The 12,811-nt window shown below is 60.6% G+C and overlaps 1 protein-coding gene across 1 annotated transcript in view; it reads right to left on the bottom strand.

The window, feature by feature from the left end:
- Nucleotides 1–1,599: 1,599 nt before the first annotated feature.
- Nucleotides 1,600–12,811, bottom strand: part of ADGRB2 (adhesion G protein-coupled receptor B2) — a 29,410-nt gene continuing 18,198 nt past the window's right edge. The window contains exons 15-29 of the mRNA XM_052659428.1: nt 12,482–12,608; nt 11,914–12,017; nt 11,696–11,798; nt 10,851–11,001; nt 10,570–10,639; nt 10,089–10,155; nt 9,870–9,955; nt 9,466–9,564; nt 7,217–7,388; nt 6,803–6,898; nt 6,415–6,454; nt 5,128–5,747; nt 2,757–2,792; nt 2,390–2,488; nt 1,600–1,785 (exon numbers count right to left, since the gene is read on the bottom strand). Coding sequence (XP_052515388.1) covers nt 1,600–1,785; nt 2,390–2,488; nt 2,757–2,792; nt 5,128–5,747; nt 6,415–6,454; nt 6,803–6,898; nt 7,217–7,388; nt 9,466–9,564; nt 9,870–9,955; nt 10,089–10,155; nt 10,570–10,639; nt 10,851–11,001; nt 11,696–11,798; nt 11,914–12,017; nt 12,482–12,608 — 2,056 coding nt within the window. The remainder of the gene's footprint in view (nt 1,786–2,389; nt 2,489–2,756; nt 2,793–5,127; nt 5,748–6,414; nt 6,455–6,802; nt 6,899–7,216; nt 7,389–9,465; nt 9,565–9,869; nt 9,956–10,088; nt 10,156–10,569; nt 10,640–10,850; nt 11,002–11,695; nt 11,799–11,913; nt 12,018–12,481; nt 12,609–12,811) is intronic.

The following is a 12,811-nucleotide window of genomic DNA, read 5'->3' as shown; positions in this document are numbered from 1 at the left end:
CGCTTTGCACCCAGAAGTGCTGGTGCTGCCGGAGGGGAGGGAAGCCCAGCTGCTGAGCAATCACCTGGGGGGAGGTGGTCCGCTCTCTCCTCTGACTGGGCCCACAGGTGGCAGGATTCAGAGGAGCCTGTATCATCATGACCCTCAGTCTCCAGCCGCTCCAGGAGGCCATTATCTGTGGCACCCACCCCCACCCCAGTAGCCAGTCCCTTCTTGCTTCTCCCCCATTCAGTCCCCTGCCACACCTAATCCCTCCCTCTGACATGTCCACCCCAGAGATGGTTAGCTCCCCAAGGGGCTGCGCCTGTGTCTCAGAGGTGCCCATGCTGTTAACTGAGCAGAAGATGTGCCTGTGGCCTCTGCCCAGGCTGCTTAACCACAGAAGAGCCAGAGCAACACATCTCCACACTGATTTTATCCGGTCACTTCTACATTCCTGGGAACTGAGCAGCGTCCACTCACTCAGGCCTGTAAAGACTATGCCCCAGAAATTGCCCTCTGGCACTGAGCCGGCCTGGCTGCTCCTCCCCACATCCACCTGAGCCCCGGAACCTGAGGCTCCCCCAGCACCCAGCTCCCTGACGTTTCCTGCAACCATGAAGGTTGGGTCCCCACAAGTTGAGCTCAAGCTTCCAGTCCTACTAGGAGAGTGTTGATAAAGATGCAGTCCCAGCCCTGCCTCTGACTGTGGCCTTGAGCAAGTCATTTCCCACCTCTGGCTTCATTTTCTTATCCACAAAATGGGCCGCCTAAAACCTTCCTGCAAAGTAGTGGTGAGGGGTCCAGGCCAAGGGCGTGAAGCTCCTAACACGGAGCATAGCAGGAGACCAAGTATCTCGGACAACAGCTAATACTTAAACAGCTAATGTGCCAGGCACTTACTAAGCTCTTTATATCTGTTACATTGTTTCATTCTCATAACAACCCTATGAGGTAGGTACTGTCACCATCCCCATTTCACAGATGAGAAAACTGAGGTCACTAAGCTCTGCCTGGCCTCTGGGTCTCAGTGAAAGGCAGCCATGCCCATCACAGCCACTGAGGAAGTCTGGCTTCAAGGGGCCCCACCCTACACTCCCAATCTGCCTACACCCCAACAGGGGAAGGGATGTATCCAGGGTCACCCAGAGAGTCAGGGGCAAAGATGGGGTCATAGTCCAGGCCACCGCCCTCCCAGCTGGACCCCATCACAATGTGTCAAGACCAAGAGAGGTGAATCACAGAGAGAGAGGAACAAAGCTGGGGGTCCCAGGGCTGGGCCTTCTCCTGGGGAAACAAGCAGCTCAGAAGCAAAATCCACAGAGTGAAGTTTATTCCCAACAAAGTTCCCCTCCCCCCTCCCCAGCCCGGGACAGGGACAGACAGGCTGGGGGTGAAGATGGGGCTCCAGGAGCTGAGGGGCCTCTGAGAAACAGGGAAGGGTCCCGGCCCCCCAGCAACACCATGTCTGGCTCCCCCAGCCTGGCCAAGTCCACTGTGCCTCCCTGCCCAGCCCTCGGGAGAGGGGAGGGGGCGCTGGCTCCTGGGTAGTTCCAAAGTGGAGTGTGAAAATAGAGAGATATATAATATTTATACGCAGTGGGCAGTCCGGCGTGGCACTCACACCTCTGTCTGGAAGTCGCCATCTGGTGGTTCTGTGGGTTCCCAGGCTGCTGCCCGGTGTAGGGCCAGCCGCTCTCGGGGCTTGGGGGGCAGCGAGCCCAGCGTCATAGACTTGAAGGTGCTCCAGCTCTGATGTCGCCGCTGTTGGGACACACCGGGACGCTCCCCTGGACTGGGCTTCTCCTGTGGGTGGAGCAAAAAGGGCCAGTGGAGATGGGCCAATACCCTCTCACCCATTGTACAGAAGAACCAACTGAGGAGGCCGAAGGAGAGGGCCGGTGATGTCTCACGTTACCACCAATCAAGTGAGGTTCAAATCCAGACCCACGGCTCCGGAGCTGGGTTCCTGACTCCTGTGCTCAGAGCAGGCCCCTGAGACCATGTCTCCTGTCTGCCCATCCTCCTCAAGATCCTGGGGGAGAACCCACCGATACCCGCCACCTCCCGAAAAACCCCAGACAGTTGCTTATGCCACAGGCAGGCCCTTGGTGAGGCAGGCTGAGGCTGGGGAGGAGGGCAGGGAGAAAATGAGTGCCCCGTGGGCCACCTCACCCCTACCCAATCTGGGGTACTTATGCTGGACACGCTCCATTTGGCCACCCCACCCAGGGACACACGCACGCACGCATGCACGCACGCACACACACACACATACACACACCCCCCACCCCCACCCGGCTTCTCCCTCTGCAACAGGGGACCATGGCTCAGGGTCTGACCGCAGGAGCCACTGTGCCCGGTCGGGCCCCCAGCTCTGGGCAGGGGCAGCCGTGGGAGGAGCTCTCACCTTGGCCGTGGACTGGCTGCGGTAGCGGTCGAAAGTGTGGAACTTCTGGTTGAGCTCGTGGTAGAGTTCTGAGTGCCGTTTCCGGGTGTGCATCACCTTCTGGGAGCCACAGGGCGTCAGCAGAGGTGCTCCCCACGGGGCACTCAGCGCCTGGGTCCCCACATCCCTGCCTGCTGCTGGCCCCCCTCTAGGACAAGGCCTGGTTTGGTCTTCACCCCAGAGCTCTGGCCTTGGGCAGCAGAGGGACTGTCATGGGCTTAGGCTGTGCACTGGCGCTTGGATTAATTTTAGGAGGGGACCCTCTACGGCCAGACACCCCCCATCCCCCGCACACACAATTCAAACACACGTGCACTGGAGCACTTACCTCAAAGTCCAGGTCTGAATACCGTAACTTCTTTCGCTGAGAAGGAGCAACCAGGAGGCAGTGAAGGAGAAGAGAACTTTTTAACCAAGTGCAGGAGCTTTAGAGACAGGAAGTCTGCTCTCTCGGGGTCTGTCCCCCTGCCTAGGCCCAGGAGTTAGGAATCCTTTAAAGGGCAGCCCTTGAGGTTGTGGAAATGGGGTGGAGGCATGAGAGATGAGGCACTGAAGTGCTATCCCACCCCAAGGGGTACACGTGGGTGGGCACATGTGTAGACGTGCACCTACACAGCGGCCAGATGCCACAGCGCAGACTTCCAAAGAGGCAGGGACACGGATCCCCACCCCAGACCGCAGGGCAGACCCTCCTTCCTCTGTGCCCCGGAGGCAGTCCCTGTCCTGGCCCATCTCGCCCCATCCTCTCTGACACCAACAGGCTCCCCTCTCCCTGGAAGCCTCCACCCCGCTGGAGATACAGGACTTAGCATCACAGAAGCCTTCCTTCGATTGCACTTTGTCCCCTTTTCCTGACAAATGGCCCCACCTCCCTCCCTCATGCCTCTCCCAGCTCTCACTTGCCCAAGACCACCTTCAAGCCCCAGTGGCCTATGCCACATCCAGTGCCACTCAAGAAGTCCTCAGCGTCTCAGAATGTCAGCATGGGAGCATTCATGAGACCAAGACCAACCTTCCCAGGTTGTACCAGGGAAACAGGTCCAGGGAGAAGGGACTTGCCCACAAGTCCTCAAGGATGTGGCTAAAATCACCATCTGGATTTCCCCAGTCGCAGGCCTGCACACACTCACCACCACTGGGGTTGGTTTACACCCTCTCCCGGTCCTTCCACCTCCCTGCCTACTCTTTCTCAGCTACCCACCCTGACTTCTCCAACTCCAGGCCCCCATACTCTGCCCTGGACTCTCCCCGGCCCTTCTCCCCGGTCCATGTGCATGGAGCCCATGCGTGTCCTTCCCATTTCTGGTCACACTGCACTTTCAGAGGCTGTGGGATTCCTCCTTGCTCCCTGATGTCCATAGACACCGTGCACACAGCTGTGCCCAACAGAATAAACTCTAACTTCCCCCGCCCCATCGCAGTTGCCCACACCAGAATTCTGGACGTCATTCCTGACCCCTTAAGACTCTGCCACGTTTATAGCTACCTCCCACACAAGGAGCCCAGCGCTGGCCCCTCCTCAGGGACCCAAGCATGGGCAGGTGTCCACAGAACAAAACCTGCCGTGATGCTGAGCGCTCCCCTCCCCACTGCCCATGTCGAGAGTTTTCTGTCTTTGTGACGCCTTCCTGTTTCTGCCATCTGCGGCAGGAGCAGGCACCAAATGTTCAAGAAACATTTTGGGAGGAAAGACTAAACTTGCAAACCTTCTAGCTGCTAACTTAGTTTTCTCCGTAGGGAGGATGGGAAGCCGGTTTCTGGGGCCCAAACATGAGCAGCCAACAGTGCCCAAGTGGTGACTCTTGCCCCTTCTCTCATTCACACCTTCCTCATCCTGCCAATGAAGGTTCCAGAATGTTCTAGAGTTCTACAGTGGGTCACTATCAACTGTTTGTTGCCAGTGATTCCCTGCAGGGAGTGGGCCTGAGGGAGCCAGACAGAAGGCAGGGCAGCCACAGAACACACATAGGCAGGGAAGAGAGGGGCTTCTGTTTTCTCGGGGGCGGGGGGGGGGGGGGGGGAGGAGCGAGGCAATTACCATAGGCCTGTGGGCAGTGCCTGAGGCTGATCTCAGGAATGGTAACAGTAGCACTCCTCAATTATCTAGCACTTTCTACCTGCTCCACACAGAGATAAATGTTTTATATCTGTCAATTAGTCCTCACAACAACTCTACCAAGAGGCTGCTACGTTATCCCCACTTTACAAATGAGGAGACTGAGGCTCAGAGAGATTAGGGCGAAGAGAGATTACGTGAGTCTCAGGGAGGGGAGACTGGGCCCCAGATCTCATTGCTGATCCAGCAGCACTCAGATCTCAACTCAGGGACTTGGAGGCCCAGGTTCTCAGCTCCTAGATACAGCTTCCCTAGCAATAAGGCCCCAGGCCTGAGCCACGGGCCCCTTTAAGGAGGGCCCACCCTGACCGGTTCACCCCAAAACAGGCACGCAAGCAAATGTGAGCACCTTCGAGAAGGGCACCCTCAGCGTGTGGAGACCACGCCCATCTGAGGAGCTCAGAGGAGCCAGGATCCCCTTGGAGCCACCGTGGGCATCAACGGAGGAGAAACCCACAGCACGCACACTTCCTGGGACTTTGTATGGGGAGGCTGCCAGCTGTCCCTTCCCGGCTGCTGCCAAAGTCACAGGCGCCCTGGGGCAGGCCTCTGACCCCCAGCCCCAGGCCCAGCAGCTCCTCACCTCCAGGGAGCCCAGCTTCATGGTGGAGCCAGGCACGGTTCGGGGCATGGTCCGGCTGCGCTCCCCCGGCTCCGGCACCTGGCGGGCGCTGGGTGTTGGCGGTGGCGGTTGGAAGGTCATCCCGTAGGGGTTCTGTAGAGAGCCATATGCAGGGCCCAGCCCCAGGCCCGAGTGTTCCACAGACAGGAAGCTGGGGTAGGCTTCGGCGTGGCCCAGGGACTTGGAGGCCCGCCGGGGGGTGCCCTCAGGCCGGGCCCGCGGGGGATCCTCGCCACCTCCGGCCCCGCCGCCAGGCTGCAGACTCAGAGTCCTCCGGGGCAGCACCATGTAGTCCCCCTCGGAGCCCGGCTCGGCCGGCCGCAGCCACGTGAGGTCCAGCTGCCGCAGGCCACCCTCTCCACACATGTACACGGGGTTGGCCTCCTGTGGGGGCGGTGGCTCCCCCAGCCCTGGCGAGGCTGCCATGGGCACCAGGATGTTGCCAGGCAGCGGTGAGAAGCTGAGGCTGCCCTCGGGGCCCACGAGGCAGGACTTGGGCTCCTCATCCTCGTCCAGAGACAAGCGGGACAGCGTGCCCGTGATGGTGGATGGGTTGCAAGTGTTGACCTCCTTGAACAGCACTGGGGGCAGGAGCAGAGGGAAGTCAGTCCAGGGGAGCACGAGCCCCCAGATGTCCCCTTGCCCAGGCTGGGCAGGTACCAAGGCCCTGAGCTTGGACGGTGTGGGCAACTGAGTCCCGGAGTGACGGCTGGGTGGTAAACACGGGGGTTAAGACAGCAACTATCCCCAAGGTCCACAGCCAGGCAGAGCAAGGAACGAAGCCAAGGCCCCAGCCCCCACGGTGCCCAGGTGCAGGTCCTGACCTCTGACCCCACAGCCCCAAGGGTGTCAAAAGGGCCTTGTTCCTCCCTGCTCCCTGGGCAGCTCCGCCCTAGGTGACAGAACTTGGAGATTCTGATAAGAATCATGGAAATGACACAATAACGTAACAGCCACTTTGTGCTGAGCACCCTGCTAGGCATTTGGTGTCCCCTAATTGATTTAAGGCTCCTATCCACCTTAGGAGAACAGATTTCTCTCCTTTATAAGTGAGGCTCCAGGAGTAAGCTGTCCACGCAAAGTCATACAGTGGGTGGTATTCATAGCCTTGATTCCAGCTCAGGGCTGCCTGACTCAAAAGCTGGGCCCCACAGCCAGAATCCATCGGAGCATCCCACGGTAGGGCTGGGGGCCCCCTGTTCATCCCCCTCTCTGGGGCCATTCTCAGCACTGCCCTGGCACACTCACCAGTCTGACAAGCCAGATCCACATCTTTTTCAAAGTCTGACTATAGGCAGAGAGGGAGAGAGCAGACAGGCAGAGAGAGGATCCATGTATCAGGGTGGGAGGGAACTCAGGCCCCTCCCTACCCAGTCAGAAGGTCTGCCCGTGGCACATTGCCCAACAGAGCAGAGGGGCTCCCCGGTGTGATCTCCTCCAGCCCCATCCAAGAGGGGGGGATGTCTGAAGGGGGGACTTGCCCAAGGCCACTCAGCTGTCAGCGGCTGAGCCAGAATCAAACCTGATCTCTGTTCCCAGAAAGATGGGAACAGAGAAAAGGGAAGGGGAAGGTGAGGGGTCTAGGGCAGGGGGCACTCAGAACTGACCTGTGCCCTGCCCGGGCCTCCTCACTCACCAGGATCTGCAGCTGCCCATTCTTACACGAGTCGGGGGAGTCTTCACTCTCATCAGCCCGGCACACGCCCATCTGGCACTTCACCACGTCCTGGACCTGGGGACAGCAGGTGTCTGCTGGGCCTGAGGCCATCACAGGGCCCCTTGGCTATGGCGAGCTGTGCCTTTCCACCCCAGGGACCCAGATGGGCATGGAAGGAAAGCCGTGTATCCAGCCTAGGGGGGTGGGTAGAAGGAGCCCCAGGGGGGCCAAGGCTGCCCAGGTTATCAGCTTCCACACCAAGAGCTGCCCAAATGGGGGCCTGGTCTGGGCCTTAATCCTCCCCAGCTGTGCTCGTCTGCACCATAGGGAGCGGCAAGGGACCAGCATGGTCGCAGGCAGGGGTGGACGGGGCCCGGGAGAGGCCCAGCCCACCTCTCGGCGCAGGAAGCAATGGACGGCCGTGATGACAAAGCCCTGCGCAGAGTTGAAGACCGCGAACAGGGCCTGGAAGAGGACGGAGCGGCGGTCTGTCATGGCCAGGACGGCAGACATCCAGGTGAGCGCCAGCAGGGGCAGCACCACGCAGGAGCTCCAGAGCGAGGCCCTGAGGACGAGGCAGACGGTCCGTCGGGGACCCTCCCGGGGGCCAGGCTGGACTGAGCCTGGGCCTGCACTCAGCCTGGGGCCCTTGAGCTGCCCGAGACTGGTGGGGCCCCCAACGATACGACCCCAGTCACGTCCCCAGGCAGAGAGGGGCTGAGCAGCTGGGGGCAGAGAAACGGAACAAAGACAAAGAGCAGAAAACTGGGGGACCAGGAAGGAGGAAGGGACAGATACACTGACACAGGGGATGGAGCCGGAGGCAGCATTAGGGGGCAGATAGAGAAACTGGAGAGGACCAGTGGGACAGAAGAGGAGGAGGGAGACAGATACAGATGCTGTGAGTTTCAGCCCCAATTTGCACAAAATCACAGGCCTGGGCCGCATCCCCAGAGACTCTGGGAGGGGAAGAGAGGGAGAAGAGAGGGAGAGGGACAAAGCGAGACGACAGACACGGTGAGAGGGGGGATGAGACGGGCAGAGACACACTGGAAGATTAAACGGGCGGAGAGGACGGAGGACATCACAGAGCACAGATATTCAGGGGAGATGAGGGGGCCAGGGTGGCAGAGGCTCCTCTGCCTCAGTTTCCCAAGGAGGAGGTGCCAGGCTCTAGGGTGCCTGCTCAGAGCTGGGCAGAAAGACCATAGCTGGCAGGGGTGAAGGGGGTGGGGTGGGGGGGTGGGAGGGGGAGGGCGGGGGTCAGGGCCAAACCCACATGTCCCCAGCCTCCTTGACAAAGGAGGGCAGAGAAAAAAGGCAGAGGGTCCCTGGCATCCAGGCACCAGTGTCAGCCTGCCCCCACCAGCAATAGTCGATGAGGGCACAGTGGGGGCAGTCTTGCCCTCCGTGCCACCCTGCCCACTCTGCCTCATGAACACTGGGGTAGGAGAGGCAGGCAGGAGTGGGCATGGCTCTGGACAAGGCAGAAACATGGGCAGGGGGCCAAAACCTGTCCTAGGAAGAGTGGTCCAGGGTTGTTCACCCTGGCAGGGAGCGGGCACAGTGGCCTCCACAACCCCCGGGGGGCAGAGCCAAGGCTAAAGAGAGGGCCTAATCACAGCCATGAGAGCCTGCCATTGATTAACCACCAATGCTCCGCCAGGCCCTACACTGAATACTTTACATACATGAGTCACACTGTGACCAAAACAACTCTAATAAACAGGCACAGGGATTATTATCCCAATTTACAGATGAGAAAACTGGAGTGTGCCCAGCTGGGCAGAGACAGAGCCAGAGCCAGGATACAAACTCAGCTTGGCTGCCTCTGAAGCCCAGGCTTTTGACTTAGTTCTGAGAGACTGGATCAGAGAAGCAGATGGCAGCCCAAGTGAGAGGGAGCTTTCTACTACATGGAGCTCCTGGAGATGGTCCCTGCCACCTCCACAGGCAGTGAGCTCCCTGACCCTGGAGGTGAGCAAGCCAGAGCTGGGCCCCCACTGGTCAAGGGAGGGTTAGCTGCCTTTCTGGCCTCAGTGGAAGGTTGGGCCTGAAGCCCTTGTGAGTTCATTCATTCATTCTACTCTTGTGTGGCTGGGATTTTAAGGGTCTCAGCTGCCAGGGGACATCTCAGCCTAATAATTCCCTACCTCCAAGCTTCTCTGTCCTCCAACTGATTGCGAGATTCAATGCCTCTGAAATTCTAAGTCTCAGATTCTATGACAGATGATAAGACTCTCTGATTCACTCATTCGAACATTCTTAGCTTCTGATTGTCTTATTCTAAGATTCTATCATTCTAATTCTAAGGTTCTTTGGGCTCAAAAATTCTGAGAGCCGAAGATTCTATGAGCCTCTGTAGGGTGGGGGTGTAAGGAGGAGGGTGTGGCTGTGCCTGAATAAAATGTAAGCCGGGGGTAGGGGGCAGGGGCGGGGAGCAACGTGGGGGGGGGCACAGGACTCCAGCATATTCTGGAAGGCACAGACATTCATTCCCTGTGCCCCTTTGCTATCACCCTTGAGAGTGGGAGGAGTTGGCAGGGCACTGGGCTGAATCCCTCCTCCCTCCCCCACCACGAGCACTGCCCCCCACTCTTTTGCCCCCGCCCACCCCCCTTTCCCACGGGGGCACAACTAACATGGCGTTCCTGGCCGAGGCTGAGCTGAGCAGGGGGCTGGGGACCGCTCCACACGCTGAGCAGGGGAGGAGCAGGCTGGCCCAGGGGCACCGCTCCGACCTCGGGGGCGGCACAGACATGGGAGAAGGAGGGGAGGCACACAGGAAATGGGAGGAGATGGGGCAGTGTGAGCCCCGAGTAGGGTGGGAGGGGGAGGGCAGATGAGAGAGAGAGAGGTGGGTTAGGGTGGGCGAGGGGCTGCAGCTGAGCACACCAGGTGCCCACCTTGCCTGCACCCTTGATGCCCCAAGGCCAGGGAGCCCCAGTCGCATCATCAAGCCCTGAGTCTCCAAGGGTGGCTGCGGCCCACCCTGCCTACAGCACTGCCCACGAGGCCATGGCACAGACAACCCCCCTCCCCTTACCCGGCCCTCTGCTTCTTGGACTTGTCTGAGATGCCATCGCGAGCCATGAGCTTGTTGAAGACGATGATTCCGATGAGCATATTCACCTGGGGGCCCAGTGGAGTGGGAGTGGGGGAAGACAGGATCACCAGATGCCCTCCTGGCAGGGACACCCCCAGGTGGAGGAGGCAGACCCCCTGGGGCCACACGCCCGTCCCGAGACACTGCAGGGGCACATACCAGGACAATGACAGCTGCTGGGCCCACGAAGGCATAGAGCAGGCCACCCTCCAGAGAGAGCCAGCAGCTGAGGAAGGGGGAAATGGGGTATCAGATACCCAGGGAGGCATCAGATACCCAGGGAGGCTTGCCGCCACCCTCAAACGCCATCCCTCAGGGCTCCCTGAGCTGCCAGGTCACATCACACATGGCGCCAGGACCCAGACGGGGTGAGAGTGAGCCACTGGCTCTCACAGAGCCTCAGTCACCCCCCTAACAAAGGCTCTGGGGCTACCGCGGGGGTCAAACAAGGCTGATCCCTGAGTCAACGGTTCTGAGATCATCCAATCCCGGCCTTTTATATTCAGGGAAACTGAGGCTCAGACGTGGGACAACTGGCCCAAAGGCCCACAGCAGGCATGGGCCAGGATCGCAGTCTAAGAAGTCTGGAACCCTATCAGGCCCATGGACCCCCACTGACCACCCCGGGAGGCCCACGTACTAGCTGGATGTACCGTATCCTTTCGTGCGGGTAAAGCCGACGGACACGGCCACCACCAGAGCAGGCAGACCTGGAAGAGCCGGGGAGCCAGAGTGAGACGGCCGCCCATCCTCAGGGTCCTTGATCCTCCCAGACCCCCAGCCCAGCTGACCCCTGTGCCCAGAGAGCAGGGCCGGGGCCACATCTGGCACCAGAGAGCAGACCAGGGGCCAAAGCTGAAGCTCTCCAGCTGCCCTTGCCCCCGAGGCCCAGGGACAGGGTCCAGCACGGGCCCTGCTCACCCCAGCCCAGGCAGAGGAAGCGCTTGCGGACGAGGCGGGTGCGCATCCGCCCGATGACAGCCAGGTAGGACTGCCAGGCCTCCGTGAGCACCCAGCAGAAGGAGGACAGGAAGAAGAAGTGCAGGAAGGCGGCGGTCATAGTGCACACGCCCTGCGGGGAGACCAAAGGCAAGGAGTGGCCCTGAGCAGCCGCCAGGCTGGGAGGTGCTGGGCTTCCCACGCCCGCTGCTGCTGGGCGCTGCCACGGCCGCCCCCCTGAGCTGCACCCCCCACAGAGCCCTGCCAGGCACCCCCGTCTTCCTGCACCCACACACAGCACGACACGGGCCCAGTGACACACACACGGTGCTCGGCATCCGGGGGCGGGAGGGTGGCAGGCGGGCTGCCCACGCAGAGACGGGGCTGCCAGGGAGGGGGACAAACAGGAGGGCCTGCGACGTCACGGCCGGGTGGGCTACACGTCTGGCACCAGCAGGGCTGGCGACAGGTAGAGAGGGCCACGGGGGCACAAGGGGGACAGCCAGCACAGATCAGACGTGGGCAAGGGGTGCAAGAGGCTTCACTTGGGCTCCCTCATGCCTGCAGGCACGTCCAACACACGTGCACACATTCACTCAGCTCACCTCCACGTCTGCAGATGTACACAGACATCTCTCCCTGGAACACACACACCCCCGTCTCCAACATCCACATGGATGCTCACACACACCAGCTCCCACTCACACTCTCACACAACCCCCGCTTGAGACTCTACACACTTCGGTTTCATACACACACACATGTGTGTGCCGTCCCCCACTTCACCCCACTCTCGCACCCCGGCACCCCTGTGAGCCTGCACCTGCCTTGCTCAGCACCCGCGACTGGCCCACAAGGATCAGGATGTTGGATGCCAGGATGGACAGGCAGAAGTTCAGCAAGATGATGGAGCGTTCGGATTTTATGAACCTGGGGGTGGCGTGGGGGGACACAGTGGGAACAGACAGAAAAGCTAGCTGCCGTGCCCAACCTGGGGTGGCCGGACACCTCCTTCCCCACCCCTACCCACCACCATCCCACCTACCTCCAGAAGGCGGCGTAGATGGCAAGCAGGGTGAGCAGTGCCATGCAGGACACAGCACAGCCGATCACAAGGGGGACCGAGGGGGACCCCGCCAGCTCCAGGGTCTAGGGTAGAGGGGCAGACAGTCCGATGCATCACGGGGGGGCGGGGGGGCAGCTGCAGGGGAGCCCTCGCCCTCCCCCGCTTCCTGTCTAGGACAGACTGGCACCTCCATCTGGGTCATGCGTACACACAGAGGGGGCTCACTGCTGCCTTCACACGTGCACGGAGCAGACCCAGTCACATACGTACACGCGTATTTATGTCGCCCACACTCTTCCGCTCACAACCAGATGCACACGTGTGTGTACATGCAGGCAAATCATCCACTGCCACACACCCCCAGGTGTGTGTCATCGTTGTGGGCACCATCCCAGGGGCACAGACTTCCTTGTGCCCTCCCACAAATATACCTACTCAGACGCCACGTGGGATCACCCAGGTTCCCCCCCCACCAACCGCCACAGATGGCCCCTGGGACCCAAGAGCCTCTTCTCCTGTCCAGCCCGGGCACTTCCCTCCCACTCACCAGGTCCTTGGGCGGCTGGGCCAGCACGGCAAAGGTGGACAGGCGCTGGCACTGGCAGCGGGTGTGGGCTGCCTGCGTCTCCAGCGTCTGGCAGCTCTCGGTGTCCCAGTCCCCTGAGCTGGCGTCTCTTGGGTCCGGGGAGAGGGGGAATGAGCCCCAGGCTGGCTCGGCAGTCCCACCCCCAGTGCCGGCCACTGCCCAAGAAGAGGTGAGACCCAGGGCAAGGCCACGTCCAAGAGGCAGGCAGCCGGAGCCCCGGGGTCTGCCCTTGATCCCTTAGGCCAAGGATGGTGCCCAGGAACCCGCCCTCTAGCCTTCCAGGTGGGACAC

The sequence above is a fragment of the Budorcas taxicolor genome, chromosome 2, assembly GCF_023091745.1.
Source record: "Budorcas taxicolor isolate Tak-1 chromosome 2, Takin1.1, whole genome shotgun sequence".
Lineage (NCBI taxonomy): Eukaryota > Metazoa > Chordata > Mammalia > Artiodactyla > Bovidae > Budorcas > Budorcas taxicolor.
Note: the sequence above shows the minus strand (reverse complement) of the source record. Positions and strands in the feature narration are given on the sequence as shown.